Raw genomic sequence first — 20,199 nt, 5'->3', positions numbered from 1 at the left:
CAGTATTCTAGAGAATGAACCTAAAAACAAGGTAGATCCAATTTAACTGGAGTATTTGACTAGGCAGATCAGTATTTTAGAGAATGTATAGTTGCATTTTTCCTTGAAATTGTGGGTGGTGATTCAAGTGATGTCTTGGTATTGTGGGTGGTGATTCTTTGTTAACACAGAGCATGCTTTAACGCCATCTAGTTTTATCACTGTATTTATTTAAGGCTAGCTGAACTTAGATGTATGCTGTTATTTTCTCATTATTCACTTGAATATACCTAGAATTCTCTCATTTACACTGCTATCATCACTTTTAATTAGGAACCATTTCTTTCTCTGTTTTTGTGATAACAGACACTTCCTTTCCTGTTTTAAAAAGGAAAAGAAAATAAAACAAGGTTTTTATGGATAAAAATATTGGTTTTCTTGAAAGCTCGAAACTGGCTTGAACTCGGCTCGAACTGAACCGATTCCTGACCGAGCCAAGCCGAGCTGGATATGCTGGCTCGATCATCGAGCTGAGTCGAGTTCGAGTTGGGTGTGCCTGGTGACCGAGCCGAGCCGAGCTGAGCCCAGCTTGACTCGAATCGGCTCGATTTACACCCCTATGTGGACACATAGGGTTCAACTCAAACTTGACTCATTTACTTAAAAGGTCATTCTAGCCCGAACCCACCTCAAAAGTAGATTAGGTCAGTTAACCTGCAGGTAGGCTTGACCTATGCTGGGCCTATTAGTGGGTCCATATCATAGGCCCAAGCTCAACTCATTCAGGTCGGGACTTAAACCCACATACCAATGTGGTATGTGAAATCCACTTCGACCATTAGATGTGTAATTTCACATAGGCCCAAGGCAAAAAACTAAGGCTGACTTGTGTTTCAGGTGGGCTGCACCACTTGGACCACATATTATGGTCCACCTAATGGATAACTTCTTTGTTAAGTGAATGGGACCTCCAAGCTGTTTGATAGATTGAACCCACAATGAGCATATATGTGTGTGTGTGTGTGTGTGTGTGTGAAAATCATACTTATCCACTCATCAAGTGCTACACTTTTTTTTGTTATTTATTAATGGCTATACATTATTTTGCACTAGATTATCGTCATGGTGGACCAACAAGCACTTTACTACACTTAAAACTTGTAGGAGCTCAACCAAACCCACTTTTAAATCAGGCCAAAATAGTAGGACTAGAAGTTGACCCAATTACTAATATGATTCCAAGTATAACGGGCCCACTCAATAAGCGGACCTAATTATACTCTTAACGGTGGAGCATGGAGCTATATGTGGGGTCCTTAAATCATCACGGTAGGCCCCCACAAAGGCATTAAGTTGACCCTAAAGATGGTCTGGGGCAAGGGCCGAGTCAACTATTAAAACTAAACGTGGCCCATGGACAAAATACAAACATCATGGTGAGTCCTGCTGTCAGATGGGCAGTGTGGAAGAAATACAAACATTAAGATGGGCGTTCTTGTGGCCCTAGCCACTGGGGACCAAGCTTATATTAGGGTTTTCCCTTTAGCCATGCCTGTGTGACTTATGAACATGTTAGATGGAAAATACACATTATGGATGGGCCCTGAGAAGGTTTCAACGGGGGACACCATTGTCCCACTGATTCCTATTGTGTGGATCACCACAGGTCCAGACCCGTCTCATCTTTAGGCCTATGACTAAAATCATTTGGCGAAGAGGAGTGGATGGTGTGGATTAAACACATACATGAGGGTAGGCCTCCGCTTGGACTGTGCCAAGGCACTTCCATGCAATGTGGCCTCCATAGGTTCTTGGATCAACCTGACATTTCTGTTCACCGTTCCTCCAGGTCCGTGAGACCTTGTCCGTAGGTCAGATGGCAAATAAACACCAAGGTGGGTCTCATGAAGGTTTCAATGGTGGACATTATGTCCTCATTGTTTTTTGTGGTGTGGTCCACCTAATATCTGGACCAGCCTCATTTTTTAGCCCACGACTTAAAATGAGCTGGGGAAACAGATGGACAGTGCGGACAAATTGGGTGGCAACAAACATTATAATGGACTTGTGGAAGTTTTCAATGGTAGGCACTCAATCCCCACTATTTCATTTGGTGTTGGCCCCACTTGAGGGTCTGATCGCCTTTACCCATGGGCTCATGACCTAAAATGATATGGAAACATAGATGGACGGTATAGATGAAACAGATATGTCTTGGTGGGTCCTGGTATAGATGGGGCAGTGTGGACAAAATACAAACATCACAGTGGTCCTGCTATCAGGTGGCAGCGTGGATGAAATACAAACATTATGATGGGCGTTCTTGTGGCCCCAGCCGTTTGGGACCAAGCTAATATTTGGGTTTTCCCTTCACCCATGCCTGTGACTTATAAACAGGTTAGATGGAAAATAAATATTATGGATGGGCCCTGAGAAGGTTTCAACGGTGGACACCATTGTGCCACTGATTCCTTTGGTGTGGATTACCTAAGGTCCAGACATGTCTCGTCTTTGGACCTATGACTAAAATCATCTGGTAAAGAGAAGTGGACGATGTGGATTAAACACATACATTAGGGTGGGCCCAACGAAGTGGTCCCCCACTTGGAGTGTGCCAAGGGATCCTGATCCATAGCTCAACTGGAGATACCTCGTTTCAACACTTAGAGCTTATTTGATTTTCCAATTCATTGGTAAATACTGTGTAAATATATAATAATTATTTCCCGTGTATTTACCTCACTTTTTCCTATGTTTGATTTCACCATATGCATTTTTGACACAAAAATCAAGAATGCCAAAACATATTTGTGGGTCCCACTGTGATGCGTATCACTTATCCACACCGTTCATCTATTATACCTGATGAATTTATTGCATGAGCCAAAAAACGAGGCATATCGAAAGCTCAAGCGAACCACACCACTAGAAAAAGGGAATCGAACACTTACCATTAAAAACCTCTCAGGCCCACTGTTCCTTTTTGTGTGGGCCATTTGAGTGTTCAATCTGCCTAATATTTGGGCTCAGGCCTTAAAATATTGTGTTAAAACGGCTGGACGAAATGTATTTATCATATACATCACCTTGGGGTCCACAAATTTAAAATAACTCTTTTGAACCAGGGTACAGTGGAATTTCAAACTATTTGGAAACGGGTGAAATGGTAATAATTACCCATTTCAAGGGTATTTACGTAGCCACTGGAAAATCAAACACGCCCTTAGGTCTTGGTATCGATTCCCTAGTGGGGGTGGCTAACACTGGAGTGTGTATTCATAGTGGGTGTGTACTAACAAGCTAACCTAAAAAAAAGATTGGTAGTGATTAACTCGCTAGGCTTATTGTAATGAGTAAACTCTGTGATGTCCACCATAACTTATGTATTTTATCGGCTTCGATCTATCCATTTTATCAGATAATTTTAGTGCTTGAGCAAAAAAATGAAGCATATACAATGTTCAAATGGACTGCACCACGGAAAATAGTTGAATTGAACATCTACCATTGTTAAAAATTTCTTGGGGGCCACGCAAGCTTTGGATCAACCTTATATTTGTGTTTTCCCTTCATCCATGTCTGTGTGATCTTATGAACAAGTTGGATGACAAATAAACATCATTGAGGGGACTAGCAAGGTTTCAACGGTGGAAATCATTATCCCCACTGTTTCCTGTGGTGTGATCCACTCGATCTTTGGATATGCTTCAATTCAAGATGGGCGCAACCGATTTTACTAAGTACGATGAGAGGGTACTGAGTGACTCACTCCGCATTGCCAAGGCACTTCCATGTAGTGTGGCCTACTTGTATTGCCTCACGGATTTTTGGATCAACCTGACATTTTTGTTATTCCTTCCTTCAGGTCTGTGAGACCTTGTTGGTTGGTCAGATGGCAGATAAACACCAAAGTGGGTCTCATGAAGGTTTCAATGGTGGACGTCATATCCTCACAATTTTTTGTGGTGTGGTATACCTAAGATCTGGACCAGCCTTATTTTTAGGCCTAGGAACTAAAATAATAGACGGGTGTGGATTTGACATATAAATTATGGTTGGTTGCACGAGTGGGCCCACCCGGGCTAGGGTTTTCAAGCAGGATGCTAATAGTGTTATGTGGGCCTGCATGATATATGTGTTTTATCCAGGGGTATCCATTTTTATAAATCATTAGGGCCTGTTTGGCCGGACGGATCCCATGTGATTAGGAGGGATGGGATGGATTTTAAGGTAATGATGGTGGTGTGTTTAAGATCCATGGGATTGCTATATCCCGGGACTAGGTTCACCGAGTCTATTTGGCACGCCCGGCATATCCCGGGAATTTACCATCCCACAATCCCTTCCAATCCGTTACCGCAAGGCCTGTAACGGTCGTTTCTCTGCCGATTACATTCCACTTCGTTTTTTCGTTCTCCCGACTCGGTCCCAAGAAGCGTCTCTCTCTCTCTCTCTCTCTCTCTCTCTCTCTCTCTGCTTTTTCTAGGGTTTCAGAGCTCTCTCTCGATCGATATCGGTCGATGGCCCACCTCTCACCTTCCCATCTAACCTCCACGACCTCGAATTCGACGGATGTGACGACATCATCCTCCTCTCTGTCGAATCCCCAATTTCCATCTCCTCCTCCCCAAATGATGCAGTGCAACTAATCCACAAATTCGATTTTGTTTCAACTCATTTGGAGACCCAACCCCCCTCCTCCCTCTCTCACCGGTCTCCTCTCGCCCCATGAAACCCTCGATCTATCTCCTATCTATAATGGCGATGATGGTGAGAAGATGATGATACGATCTGCTCCGTTAGTCTGCATTTTCATGGCAGCCCAACCCCGGCAACAACCACCAGGTCATCTCTCTCTCTCTCTGGTTGAATGTCCTTTAATCTCTTGTTCTTTGATGTGCGATTCAGGGATTTCTAGGGCAGATAGATGTATTTTGTCTCTATTCTTTTGATTTGATCTATTAATTGACCTCTGGGAAATCGATTCTCCATCTGTATTCTCCACCAGGTCATCTCTCCATCTGTATTCTCCATCTATTCTTGGGGTTTTGGAGAAGTTGGTTTCAAAGGCATTTAAGGATGTAGATGGTGATTCGAGTACCAGGTCCATCCGATCGCGCAGCAAGCAAGCTATGCTGGACATCTTGCTCGAGCGGTGTCGGGATGTTTCAGCCTATTCGAGGAGTAAGGTTCTTCAGGCGTGGGCAGAACTATACGAAGAACATGCTGTTTCAATTGGTCTGTGGAACGATGTTGCTTCGGTTGCTCCTGGGACATTGGAGGATAAGAGCGCATTTGTGAGGAAAGCGGCATTGAATCTACTCATCACGATGTTGCAGCATAACCCGTTTGGTCCACAACTTCGCATTGCATCATTTGAAGCTCCCTTGGAGAAATACAAGGAGAAACTGGAAGAGATGGAACCCAATGCACCTTCTGAGAGCGTTTTTGGACGGGATACCTTCAGACAATGAGACGTGTGAAGCAGATGGAAAGGTTTATCAGGCTGAAGTCAGAGCAGCAAGACAGTGTTACTGATAGTCGTTTGCCTAGTGTGGAAGATGGGGTCAACAAGGATTCTTCCACGCTGGATTTTGGGAACCTGGAGCAGACCAGGGACTTGGTTGCATCACTTGAGACATGTTTGAGGTTCTCAAAGTGCATATCCTCCACAATGCCGACTCTGGTCCAACTGCTGTCTTCATCTTCTGCCACTGATGTTGAAAACACGATTCTTTTGCTGATGAGGTGCAGACAGTTCCAAATTGATGACTCTGAGGCCTCTCTCCGGAAAATGTTGCCACTTGTAAGCATCCTCTTTGATTTGTGTTACAATTCTTCTAGACTTCCAAAGCAATCTTGGCAAGCATTTAAGGGTGTGTTTGCATTGGATTTCTGTAGGTATTTTCGCAGGACAAGTCTATCCATGCAGCTGTTGAGGATGCATTCATCACAAGTTATTTGATGAGAAACCCTACAGGAACTGCTGCAAATCTATCGAGCATTGCTATGGAATCTAGTATCGGCGATCTAGTAGCTCTAGAATTTATAGTTGGTTCCTTGGTATCTAAGGGGGATATTTCTACAAGCAAGGTATGTTTATTTGATTGTCATAATTTCAGGTGCTGCTTCCATCAATATGATTCACTCACTTTGCTATAGAAGTTATGCATTGGTGTTCTTTTGGCATTCTTTGACATGCATAGTTAGACACTTAGACTAAGAACTAAGAGCGCTGATTTTTGCACACTTAAGGGCCTGTTTTTTCCACCAATTACCATGGTAATGTAAAGAAAATGTGCAATAATTACAAATTGCTTTACCTGCCTCCTAACAACATCTGCATTTGACCACTGATTGCTGTGGTAAATTGAAATGTTGGCATTTTTACATTGCCTGAATGTCAAATCGCCACCAAAATACACTGATGTTGCTGTTTGGATTCGAAATTTTTATACTAATTACATATTGATTGGGATCATTTCAATGGATAGAAACCTTTGACACGATTGGGCCATTTCAGTGGATCCGAACCGTTCATATGATTTGGCTCATTTGGTGATCCTAATGCTCGAGTTTTGCTTTTTAAGTGATCCAAACTCATCATATGATTAAGGCTACTTTCAATGACCGATGTCGATGGATATGTTCAGTTAATCTATATTATTCATATTATTGAGATCAATTCTCAGTGATCGACATTGCTAATTTTGTAGAGCCCTCTTTAACTTTACGAACAATTTTAATGATGGGGCCTATTTTTGCTGATCCTTCATTATTGCTTCTAGTTTAGTTAATTGAGGTGATTCGGTCCTTTATCTTATTTTCGCTTCTTTATTGATCCAAACTCATCATATGATTGAGGTTATTTTCAATGACCCATGCCAATAGATATGTTAAGTTGATCTATATTAATATATTATACATATTATAGAGATTAGTTCTCAGTGATCCATACTGTTAATGTTGTAGAGCCCTCTTTAACTTTACAAACAATTTAAATGATCGGGCCTAATTTCGTCAATCCTTCATCTTATTGAATCCAATTTAGTTGGTTGAGGTGATTCGACTCTTGGGGGATGTACACCGATGAATTTTCCATTTTCAGAGACTTTGGTTCAAGAGTCAGCTATAGTTGGTCCATTTTATAATTCAACTATTTTAGTGATCCACACCATTCGTATTAAGGCATACACTTAACGAATCAATCAGTGAATGTCGCATGAACCAAAAGTTATTAATGATTCAAATTTTGCTAATGATTGGGCTCCTTTTCAGTGGCACAAACCTTTGATGTGCTTGAGCCATTTCAAGTGATCTCAACCGTTCATATGCTTAGTCTTGTTTTATGTGATCCATACCCTTCATATGATTTGAGTTTTTTCGGTAATGTAAACCCTTCATTAGTTGAGGCCTTTTTTAGTGATGCAAACCAGTAGGTCTACTTATGCATCTTTTCAACAATCCATTAATACGACACTTAATATTTTGGGGTTGTTTTCAGTGATCTAAACCCTTCATTTGATTGGATCTAGATCGGTTTGATATAGTCAGACCTTTGTTTACCTATCTTATCACTTAATGCTATATACTCCTTGTTGGATTGCACAAGCGTAGAAAAATGTTAAGAGAGGAGGTATCTCGTCTCAGAATTATGCTCATTTTCAATAATCCAAGCTGGTTACATGATTGATCAGTATTTAGTGATTCAAATTATTAATAGGTAGAGTTTGTTTCCAATAATATGAACCACTCATATAATTTGGTGCGTTTCCAATAATATGAACCATCATCATCATCTAATACTTATCCCAACTAATTGTTGGGCTGATTTTCACTTTTAGTGACCAAAGCCATTGATGTGCCCGAGCCATTTTAAGTGATCCTAGCCGTTCATATATGTGGCTTGTTTTGAATGACCCATACCCCTTTGGGTTGGAGGAATATAGCATTTCAATTTTTTATGCCAAACCATCAATATGTTCAGGCCCATATTCATTAATCTAGTTAGTTGAATTAATTTGGCCCTTAGGAGGTACAATGGTGACTTTTCCCTTTTTAGAGACTTTGGTACAAGAGTTGGCTACAGTGGTTTATTTCTTGTTGTCTTAAACATAAAGTATTAGGAGGACCATTTCTAGTGATCCAATCTATTTTTATAATTTGGTCTAATTTGAAATTGTCAATGTGTGGGCTCATTTTATTAAATTCAAATTGTTTCAAATGTTTGAACCGTATTTAGTAAGCTAAATTCTTGATATGGTTGGGTTTCTTTTTTCAATGATCTAAACTTTTCATATGATTTGGCCCATTTCTTGTGATCCAAACCATTGACATGCTCGGGCCATTTCAATGGATCAAAACCTTTGATGTTCTTGGGCCATTTCAGCGGATTTGTACTTCTTATATGATTCGGCCCATTCAATTATCCAAATGCATCATATGATTAGTGTTGCTGTTAGTGATCTAAACTCATCATATGATTGAAGCCTCTTTCCATGACCCATCCCAATGGATATGTTAAGTTGATCCATCTATTCATAATATTTGAGGTTGGTTCTCAGTGATTCACATCATTAATTTTGTAGGCCCCTCTTCAGTTCTATACACAATTCAAAAAATCATATTTCTTTTTACAATGATCCAAATTCATAGATTTGGCCTCTCTCTAGTGATCCAAACCTATGACATGCTTGGGCCATTTTAGCGGATCTAAACTTTTCATATGATTGGGCTCATATCGGTTGATCAAAATGCTTACTATGATTTGAGCAACTTTTAGTGATCCAGACTCATCATATGATTGAGTTTGTTTTCAGCGATTGATGGTAATTGATATGCTAAGTTGATCCACTTCTTTCATTTGATTGAGTTGGTTCACAAAGATCCATACTGTTATTATTTTAGGGCCCTTATTCAGTGCTACGAACTGTTCAAATGATTGGACTTGTTTTTAATGATATAAACTATTCATATGATTGCTTATTTATTTATTTATTTTGTGTTCCAAACCATCTATATAGTTAGTCCTGTCCTCAACAATTCAATTAGTGGGTGTTGCATGCACCAAAATTGTTCGTGATTCAAATTGTTCTTATGATCGGGCTCGTTTTTAGTGACACAAACCTTTGATATGTGTGCGCCTAATCAAGGGATCAAAACTGTTCATATGCTTGGCTGTTTTAAGTGATCTAAACCCCGTCATCTGATTGGATGAAAACCAAATGGAAAACTTAGGCTTTTGTTTACCAAGCCAATGAAGTAATGTTTTATACTCTTTGTTGGGTTACACAAGCACAAAGTTCATTATGGGAAATCTTGACATATCAACGTGCTCATTTTCAACAATCGAAACCATGAATATGCCAAGGCCCATGTTAGTGATCCAAATAGTCGGTGCGATACAACCATTAGTAGTAGCTCTTTAATTGTATTTTCTCCCATTTGAGACAATTGGTGGGTGCATAAGTCATGCATAATGGGCCCATTTTCAATTATCAAAACCATTAATATCTCTTGTTCTGTCTTTACTGATAGAAACCGTTCTTATGGTTGGGTCCCTTTGCTATGACCAAAACTATTAATCACTCAACTCATTTCTAGTTATGCGTATTATTTATATGAATGGTCCCATTTTTAGTAACCAAACCATTTGTAGGATGGGCCAACCTTTTCAAATGCTTAGGTCATTCAAAGTGATCCAATTGGGTTAACCTTTTGAAATGCATGGGTCATATGGAATGATCCAAATTACTCATATTACTGGCTCTTTTTAAGTGACCTAAACCTATCATATAATCTAGGCTCGTATTATTTTGGCCGTTTTCATTGATCCAAATCAATTGATAAGTGAAGGTCCATGTTTTAACAAGCCATACAAAGTGATCCAAACCATTTATGTAACTTGGGCTATTTTAGTCATCCAAAACCTTCATATTGTTGAGGTCGCTTTTGGTGATCCAAATTAATTGATATGCCAAGGCTCATGTTCAACAATCCAATCAAATGTTTTATACGTAGTTTAGTACATTGGTCTCCCATTTCTTTTTCGTATGGTCAGATAGAGCTCCACCAATGGTGGCGGCATTTGCTTGACTTGTGGGAAGAAAGCTGACAATCAATATCCCTTATGCTTCCTAACATATGTATAATGTGTGTGGGAGATGCGAAGTCATTGATTACCTCTTCATTCACTGCATGTTTGCTTGAAAGGTGTGGAACTACTTTTTGAATGCTCTCCATACAAGCTTGGGTGAGGTCGAATTCTTTTGTGGACCTTCTATGGTCTTGACATGTAGGAGGGGTGGGAAAAGTGGGGAAAGATTTGCGGAGACTGCTTTTTTATATGAGATGTTTTCAAAGTAGGAGCTCTTCGCATGTTGTGGTTGTTAGGGAAATAAAATGTAATGTTTGGGTTGCGCTTTTTATGTAAAGGCCATTAATCCTGCTAATATCTCATCTGATTCCCCTCAATTGTAGAGGTGGGTTGTTTTCTTTAGCACATTTTGTTCGCCTTTAATAAGGTTTTCTTTCAAAAAGAAAAAAAGAAGAATGCAAATTGAAATGAGCCATAGCTAAAACTTTTTTTTTTTTTTTTTTTTTAAATAAAATTATTGGGCCTTTTTTGTTTTCCAATCCACTAATGTCAACCATGAATATTTAATGAGGTCGATGTTTAGCTATCGATGTAATTGATGTTATACAACCCTTGCTGGATTTGTAAATGTGTTTTCACAAATTTGAGACAATTGAGTGCATGAGTCATGCACAATGGGTCCCTTTGCAATGACCTAAATCTAATCACTCGGCTCTCTTCTAGTAATGCGAATGATTTACAAGCATGGTTCTATTTTCGCTAACCATACCATTTATAGATGGGCCTACCTTTTGGATTATTGGTGCCATAAGAAGTGATCTAAGTGGGGCAACCTTTTGAAATGCTTGGGTTGTTTAGAGTGATCCAAATTTATCATTTTATCAGCTCCTTTTAAGTGATCCACACCATTTATATAATTTGGGCCATTTTAGTGATCCACACCCTTTTGTATAATTTGAGCCATTTTAGTGATCCACACTCCTCACATTATTGAGGTCATTTTCAGTGATCCAAACCAAAGCAATTGATATGCAAAGGCCCATTTTTGAACAAGCAAGCAAAGTGATGCAAACCCTTAATGTAATTTGGGCCATTTTAGTGATCCACACCCTTTATATAATTTGGGCCATTTTAGTGATCCACACCCTTTATATAATTTGGCCCATTTTAGTGATCCATACGCTTCATATTATTGAGGTCGTTTTCAGTGATCCAAATCAATTGATATGCAAAGGCCCATGTTTAAACAACCAAGCAAAGTGATGCAAACCCTTCACGTAATTTGGGCCATTTTAATAATCCACACCCTTTATATAATTTGAGCTATTTTAGTAATCCACACCCTTTATATAATTTGGGCCATTTTAGTGATCCACCCGCTTCGTATTATTGAGGTCGTTTTCAGTGATCCAAATCAATTGATATGCAAAGGCGCATGTTTAAACAACCAAGCAGAGTGATCCAAACCCTTCACGTAATTTGGGCTATTTTATCGATACAAACCCTCTCGTATTATTGAGGTTGTTTTTTGCTTGTGTTTGTAGGATTGATATGCCACTACTGTCAAACCATGAATATGCTAAGGCCCTTGATAGTGATCCAAATAGTGGGTGTGATACAATCCTTGGTGGAACTGTGATTGTATTTTCATCCATTTGTGACAATTGAGTACATAGGTCAGTACAGTGGTCACCCATATCTTCTTCGTATGGTCATATAGAGCTCCACAAAGGGTGGTAGCGTTCACTTGACTTGTGAGAAGAAAGACGGTGTGACAATCAATAATTTGCAAATAAGATCCCTTATCCTTCCTAACATATGTATAATGTGTATGGGAGATGCGAAGTCAATTGATCACCTCTTCATTGACTGCATGATTGCTTGAAAGGTGTGTAACTACTTTCTCAATGCTCTCCATACAAGCTTAGGTGAAGAAGAACAAAAGAAGAAGAAGAAAAGTAAAAAAGAAAGAAGAATCTAAACAAAAGATGGTTCTTGAGCAAGATTTCCAAGTAGGTGAAAACTAAATAATGCCTCAAAATTTTGGTTAGAATGACCTTTTATCAATCAATGAAAGTCCATATATAGATTTCCTTATGATCACTTAAAAATAGATTATTTGAAAATACCACTTATGAATGGTATTTTTGTTCGAGGCAAACTAATCTTCATGCTAAGGGTCTTTCCTGTTTTAGGAAACTCTTAATCTTAGTAAGGTTTGACAGTTTGCACATATAGCCAATTACACCCTAAACACACAATACACAACTTCACTAAATGCAATATCATTCACCTCCAATAGAAGGATAGTCAAATCCATACTCGAGGATGAGCCTATCCTAATCCTTCTTTTTTTTTTTTTTCACCTTTTACTTAGATCTAAGCATACAAAAGATGTGAGGTTTTACTTCCCAAAACCCGTTATGAGTTTGGGTGAACGACTTTAGTCGTGGGTTTGCTCCCCATAAACACGAGTTCGATTTCCCCTCCCCCGGTGGATTACCTGTCACGAGTTTGGGCAAACGACTTTGGTCATAAGTTTGCTCCCCACAAACACTAGTTCGATTTCCCTCCCTGTGGGGATTACCTATCACGAGTTTGGGCAAACAGCTTTGGTCGTGGGTATGCTCCCCACAGACACCAGTTCGATTCCCCTCCTCGTGGGGATTACCTATCACGAGTTTGGGCAAATGACTTTGGTTGTGGGTTTGCTCCCCACAAACTTGAGTTCGATTCCCCTCCCATGGATTACCTGTCACGAGTTTGGGTGAACAACTTTGGTCGTGTGTTTGCTCCCCACAGACACGAGTTCGATTCCCCTCCTCGTGGATTACCCATCATGAGTTTTGGTGAACGACTTTGGTTGTGGGTTTTCTCCCCATAGGCACGAGTTTGATTCCGCTCCTCGTGGATTATCTGTGACGAGTTTTGGCGAACTGTCATGGGTTTGCTCTCCACAGAAACGAGTTCGATTCCCCTCCTCGTGGATTACCCTTCAGGGCGAACGACTTTGGCCATGGGTTTGCTCCCCACAGACACGAGTTTGATTCCCCTCCCCGTGGATTACCCGATGCACGTAGTTGGTTGGTGATTGTGTACATCTGCAGGGAATAGTCTCGCCTTAAAGAAAGTTTTATTCTTAAAAAAAAAAATCCTGACATCTGGAGAGACTCCTGAAATCCCAAGGGTCGCGGATCATCGGGATTCGACTGGTAGGACCACGGGACCAAGAGAAATGAAATGCATACTCATACACACACATGCACACACATGAACTCGGGTCGGGTCTTACAATTATGCATGTGTGGCTGAATTTTATTTCCCTTTGAGTATCGTTTGACTTATAATTCTTATTGTTCCAGCTCTAACCTGTGTAGGCCTGGACCTGCATAGATTTCCCTTAATTGAATGTTTGGACTTTCATGTGGGATATGGAATTTGTGTAGTTGTTTCTGAACTAATGTGATCTTAAGCCTAAATTCTTGCATATCATATTTGAATTTCATGTCCTGCATCACAGTTAATCCTACTGATCTCTCATATGTTTTTCAATTGTATAGGTGGGTTGTTTTCTTTTGTGCATTTTTTGGGATTTTAATGAACCTCTCTCAAAAAGAAAAAAAGAAGGCAATTTGAAATGAGCCATAGCTAAATTCTTTTGTTGGTTTTAAGTTTTACTTCGACAAAAAATACAAAATGAAAAACAATTAGGAAGGACATAAAAAAGGAAGAAATGTAAAAAAGTAAAAAAAGTATGAAGAATCTAAAGTGAAGATGATTTTCGAGCAAGATTTCCTGGTAGGTGAAAACTACATGCCCCAATATTTTTTTTGTTGGAATGACCTTTTATCAATAAATGAAACTCCATATTGATGCAAGACAATTAACCACTTGCTCTAAACGCTCGAACTGTTAGAGTATGGCGAATTAATCCCAGGCCCCACATTGCATGGGGTAGGACCTTGGCCGAACCCCCTTCATGGGCCCCAAATCACATGGGCCGCCCACCCCGAGCATGTCCCCGCATCCCATGGGCTACCCCACCTTTACAGGTGTTGTAGATTAGAATCTCCTGCACCTAGCTTACTGTTGGGCCCACCTTGCTGTTTTTATGGCATCCAACCTGCCCATCTTCATCACCCCACCATGAAAATTAGACCCCAAAATTCTAAATGGTTCATTTGTTATCCCTAATCGGAACACGAGCAATGGTTAAGGATTTGGATCAAGGATCGGAAATGCATACATATACAAGTTATTAAATTGAAACCCAAAAAAGATGGTAGGGATGAAGCAAATGCCTTGAGCCATGTGATCCGGAAATGCATGGTCACACTTAAGAGTGCTTGGGCCAAATAATGAATGGTCATGATCTGGTTGTCCATTCATCTTACGGTGTAGATCTCTATTGGAGCACATTCTCTTTATTTCTCAATCTGTGTGTGCTGAGGATAGGTAGCTCCTCGTGCTTTAGAGCTAATGAAGAGGGCTAAGAGTCCTCTATTTTTAGATTTTTAGTTTTACTTGAAAGACTAAATTCTACAAGGACACACTTTTCCCATTTACATTGACCAATTAATAAGATTTCTTAAATTGATTGGAGTTGATTTACTTAAACGCAAGGAAAAATGACATGTATGTGACTATAAACCAGACCTACACATTATGCAGTTGACATTGATGATGATGATGACTATGGTGATGATGGTGACTACATCCATCTACAGTAACTATTTGGTTGGTTCAGGTTCAAGGTAATGGCATGTGTCCAGAGAGGAAGGTGCCTCTGAATTGTATTGTGGTATAACTGTCCAACTCCTATCTTTCCCATCAAAGGAATCAAAAGACGGCCTCCCACCAAAGTCTCCCAATGAAAAACCTTCTTCAAAACTCAGGCGTCTGCAGCCTCCCATCAAAACTTGTATTTTTTTTTTCGCCTTCAGAACTTTGCTAGAGTCATGCTTGTTTGTCAAATTTTTTTTTTTTGTGCGAATTTGCTGGACACAATCTATGTGTGTGCTGAGGATAGGTAGCTCCTTGTGCTTTAGAGCTAATGAAGAGGGCTAAGAGTCCTGTATTTTAAGATTTTTAGTTTTACTTAAAGACTAAATTCTACAAGGACTCACTTTTCCTATTTACATTGACCAATTAATAAGATTTCTTAAATTGATTGGAGTTGATTTACTTAAACACAAGGAAAAATGACATGTATGTGACTATAAACCAGACCTACACATTATGCGGTTGACATTGATGATGATGAGGACTATGGTTTATGGTGACTACATCCATCTATAGTAACTATTTGGTTGGTTCAGGTTCAAGGTAATGGCATGTGTCCAGTGAGGAAGGTGCCTCTGAATTGTATTGTGGTATAACTGCCCAACTCCTATCTTTCCTGTCAAAGGAATCAAAAGACGGCCTCCAACCAAAGTCTCCCAATGAATAACCTTCTTCAAAACTCAGGCGTCTACAACCTCATCAAAACTTGTAATTTTTTTTTTTTCCCCTTCAGAACTTTTCTAGAGTCATGCTTGTTTGCCTTTTTTTTTTTTTATTGTGAGAATTTGCTGGACACAATCTATGTGTGCTGAGGATAGGTAGCTCCTTGTGCTTTAGATCTAATGAAGAGGGCTAAGAGTCCTCAATTTTAAGATTTTTAGTTTTACTTGAAGACTAAATTCTACAAGGACTCACTTTTCCTATTTACATTGACCAATTAATAAGATTTCTTAAATGATTGGAGTTGATTTACTTAAACACAAGGAAAAATGACATGTATGCAGGGTGTGTAGTATCGGTTACATATCGGCCGTATCGGCCGATACGTAACGGTAACGGTCTAGACCGTTATGCGATACAGGGTCGAAATGGGCACTCCCCCCCCCCCCGATTCTGTATGCGTAAGGTCGTTACCGGGAGTAACGGCCGTTACTGCCCTGTAACGGTCAGGGCGTAACGGTCCAATAATGGCTAGTTTTTTTTCTTCTTCTTTTTAGGGTATGCATTTTCACTTTTTTTTTTTTTAAATATATATATATACTTCTTTCTTCCAAACTCTTCCTAAATTATTCTATAGCAATTTTCAACAACTCTTAGCTCGAAATTACAGGTAAAAACAACTTATATTAACGATTTTCTTGATTCGAAGCTCTGTGGCTGTGGGCCATTTTCCAGAAATTACTCAAAAAATTCAATGTGTTGTTGTTTTAATGGTAGAATGTGATGTGTTAATCATAATAGAACATATTAATGTCCATTTTATAGATTTTGGATGTGATTTTATATTTTTTTATAATTATTTTCTATATACGCACTATTTTCGGCCTTTTTTTTCAAAAAAAAATTTGAAAAATCATTTTTTATTTAATGTGTTGCTGTTTTAATGGTAGAATATGATGTGTTAATCATAGTAGAACCTATTAATGTCCATTTTACAGATTTTGGATGTGATTTTATATTTTCTTATAATTATTTTCTATTTACGCACTATATTTGGCCTTTTTTTAAATTCAAAAAATCATTTTTTATTTAATGTATTGCTGTTTTAATGGTAGAATATGGTGTGTTAATCATAGTAGAACATATTAATGTCCATTTTACAGTTTTTGGAAATGATTTTATATTTTTTGTATAAATATTTTCTATTTACGCACTATTTTTGACCTTTTATTTTTTAAAAAAAATTGAAAAATCATTTTTTATTTAATGTGTTGCTGTTTTAATGGTAGAATATGATGTGTTAATCATATTAGAACATATTAATGTCCATTTTACAGATTTTGGATGTGATTTTATATTTTTTTATAATTATTTTCTATTTACGCACTACTTTCGGCCTTTTTTTTTTTTTAATTCAAAAAATCATTTTTTATTTAATGTGTTGCAGTTTGAATGGTAGAATATGATGTGTTAATCATAGTAGAAAATATTAATGTCCATTTTACAGATTGTGGATGTGATTTTATCTTTTTTTATAATTATTTTCTATTTACACACTATTTTTGGCCCTTTTTTTTTTAAATTCAAAAAATTATTTTTTATTTAATGTGTTGTTGTTTTAATGGTAGAATATGATGTGTTAATCATATTATAACATATTAATGTCCATTTTACAGATTCTTATTGTGATTTTATATTTTCTTATATTGGGCAGGTTTTGGAGCTTCTTAGGGTTTAGAACATAAAATCATCTTTATTTATTAGTATATAAATTTAGAATAGCGAGTAGACTCACAATCTCACATAGACATAGGTCATATTTAATTTATATCTGGTATTTATCTACCTGAAATGTCTGGGTCTGGCCAACAAGTGAGGATATTGGATGGCAACATTGTCAGAGGGTTGGTGGTACTAAGTACCAAATGAAGTGCAACTATTGTAATAGACTAGTAACTGGTAGAATTACGCATATCAAACAACATTTGACACATCGAAATGGTCAAGTTACAGGATGTACTGGAGTACCGAAAGAGATAATGATTTTAATGCAAGCCAGTCTGGATGAGTCAAAGGGTAAATGTGCTGGCTGGATCTAAACAAAAGATGGATCTTGAGCAAGATTTCCAAGTAGGTGAAACTAAATAATGCCTCAAATTTTTAGTTGGAATGACCTTTTATCAATCAATGAAAGTCCATATATAGATTTACTAATGATCTCTTAAAAATAGATTATTTGAAAATACCACTTATGAATGGTATTTTTGTTCAAGGCAAAGTAATCTTCATGCTAAGGGTCTCCTGTTTTAGGAAACACTTGATCTTAGTAAGGTTTGACAGTTTACACATATAGGTAATTTCACCCTAAACACACAATACACAACTCCACAAAATGCAATATCATTCACCTCCAATAGAAGGATAGTCAAATCCATACTCGAGGATGAGCTATCCTAATCCCTTTTTTTTTTTTTTTTTTCTCCTTTTACTTAGATCTAAGAATACATAAGATGTGAGGTTTTACTTCCCAAAACCCGGGCGAACGACTTTGGTCATGGGTTTGCTCCCCATAAACACGAGTTCGATTCCCCCCCCCTGCCGGTGGATTACCTGTCACAAGTTTGGGCAAACAACTTTGGTCATAAGTTTGCTCCCCACAGACACCAGTTCGATTTCCCTCCCTGTGGGGATTACCTATCACGAGTTTGGGCAAACAACTTTGGTCGTGGGTTTGCTCCCCACAGACACCAGTTCGATTCCCCTCCTTGTGGGGATTACTTATCACGAGTTTGGGCAAACGACTTTGGTCGTGGGTTTGCTCCCCACAAACTTGAGTTCGATTCCCCTCCCATGGATTACCTATCATGAGTTTGGGTGAACAACTTTGGTCGTGTGTTTGCTCCCCATAGACACGAGTTCGATTCCCCTCCTCGTGGATTACCCATCATGAGTTTTGGTGAACGACTTTGGTCGTGGGTTTTCTCCCCATAAACACGAGTTTGATTCCCCTACCTGTGGATTATCTGTCATGAGTTTTGGTGAACTGTCATGGGTTTGCTCTCCATAGATACGAGTTCAATTCCCCTCCTCGTGGATTACCTATCAGGGCGAACAACTTTGGTCATGGGTTTGCTCCCCATAGACACGAGTTTGATTCCCCTCCCCGTGGATTACCCGATGCACGTAGTTGGCGGGTGATTGTGTGCATCTGCAGGGAATAGTCTTGCCTTAAAGAAAGTTTTATTTCTTTTTTTTTTTTTTTTAAATAAAATTTTAAAATCCTCACATCTAGAGACTCTTGAAATCTTAACCCTCAATTTCATTTTTTATGCTCATTGACGAAAGGATTAGGGTAAGTTCCCATGAGTGTGGACACTTCCCTTTAATAAGCAAAATCACATACCACTTTACACAAGGGTTGATTGGCCGTGGAATCATAGTAATAATAGTCGATCCTTAATTAGGATTAAGACAAATAAGAACGGTTAGACTCTTATCTGAACATGAAGTTAGGCTTAGATAAGGACACTACTTGGATTAGGAAGTTACTCACAACAAAATGTTTCTCTAGCTGAAAATATTGAGGCATCATTTAAAATAGACAAATTTTATGCATCACCTACAAAAGGATTCTGCGCTAGAATTAAACACTAGAAAATTTTGAACAATTAAGAAATAAATTGACAAGAAGAATACCATAAGAGTATATACTCTAAAATAAAATTCATACATCAAAGTCTTTGCTCAAATCCCAATCTAAACTTGTATTCTCAAAGTGACTTGCTGATAATGAATAAAGATAAAGATTAAACATGATATATATATATATATATATATATTGTTTAGGTCTAGTTGTTAAACAACATCTGGATTCTTAAATGGGTCGGGTATGGGTGCCCTTAAACCTGACCCAACCTAACCATATGCACTCCTTATTTCACTAATAGGCGATTGTCTCACTGTATATTGAGCAGGTTTCAATTTTTATAGTGATGCCTCTTATAATAGATATTTCTTTCTTTGTATTCTGAAACACTTCTTACCAAGACTATGATAACAATTGTAACTTGATTGGATTATCACCGTGTCTCAACCTTAAGATCATGGGCTGGATCCTAGCTTATCTACTGAAGCACACGATTGCACGAAATTGGTAAAGAAAACTGACAAGTGATGGTGTCTTTATTTGTTTTTTTTTTTTTTTCCTTTTTAAATGACTGTTCTCTTGGTCTTACTTTTGCCTTGATTTACATTACTAAATCCATAAGGGCTCTTCCATTTACCATAAACCTTTGGAACCTCATTGCCTCCCAAATCTTTGACTGAATTATGGATGGAGTGTAACCCAGAAGTAAAAGTAAGCAGATATTGGAACCATCTGATTTTTTCAATTGGAACTAGGGCCACTCACTGTTTTATTCTTAACCTACATTTGATAAGTACCATTAATTGGATGTTTGGTTTGCTCGATCAGTACTTACTGTTTTATTCTTAACCATACATTTTTTAAGTACCATTAATTGGATGGTTTGGATTGCTCGATCAGTATGGTATTTGAGATATGCTCCATCCCATAATGTGCCCCACAATTTGGATGATTGGATGGTCTGGATGGTCTGGGTAGTACATGGGCACCGCATTTGAGGAGGATGAGTCACCACCATTATCAAAGTGTTGGTGAA

The 20,199-nt window shown here is 38.5% G+C and overlaps 1 protein-coding gene across 1 annotated transcript; it reads left to right on the top strand.

Annotated features, from left to right (window-relative positions):
* The first annotated feature begins 4,672 nt into the window (after window positions 1-4,672).
* On the top strand, window positions 4,673-6,440 carry LOC131227164 (condensin-1 complex subunit CAP-D2-like). The gene is made up of 2 exons (XM_058222900.1): window positions 4,673-5,785; window positions 5,881-6,440. Exons 1-2 carry the CDS (start codon window positions 5,450-5,452, stop codon window positions 6,139-6,141), a joined length of 597 nt encoding a protein of 198 aa, XP_058078883.1. The 5' UTR covers window positions 4,673-5,449; the 3' UTR covers window positions 6,142-6,440.
* Window positions 6,441-20,199: the final 13,759 nt, after the last annotated feature.

The sequence above is a fragment of the Magnolia sinica genome, chromosome 15, assembly GCF_029962835.1.
Source record: "Magnolia sinica isolate HGM2019 chromosome 15, MsV1, whole genome shotgun sequence".
NCBI classification, from domain to species: Eukaryota; Viridiplantae; Streptophyta; class Magnoliopsida; order Magnoliales; family Magnoliaceae; genus Magnolia; species Magnolia sinica.
Note: the sequence above shows the minus strand (reverse complement) of the source record. Positions and strands in the feature narration are given on the sequence as shown.

Excerpts from the sequence above, each read along its gene's own strand:
- LOC131227164 (XM_058222900.1), top strand. The coding sequence starts at position 5,450 with ATGAGACGTGTGAAGCAGATGGAAAGGTTTATCAGGCTGAAGTCAGAG. Across the intron at positions 5,786-5,880 it reads TCCGGAAAATGTTGCCACTT|GTATTTTCGCAGGACAAGTC; the intron begins GTAAGCATCCTC and ends GGATTTCTGTAG.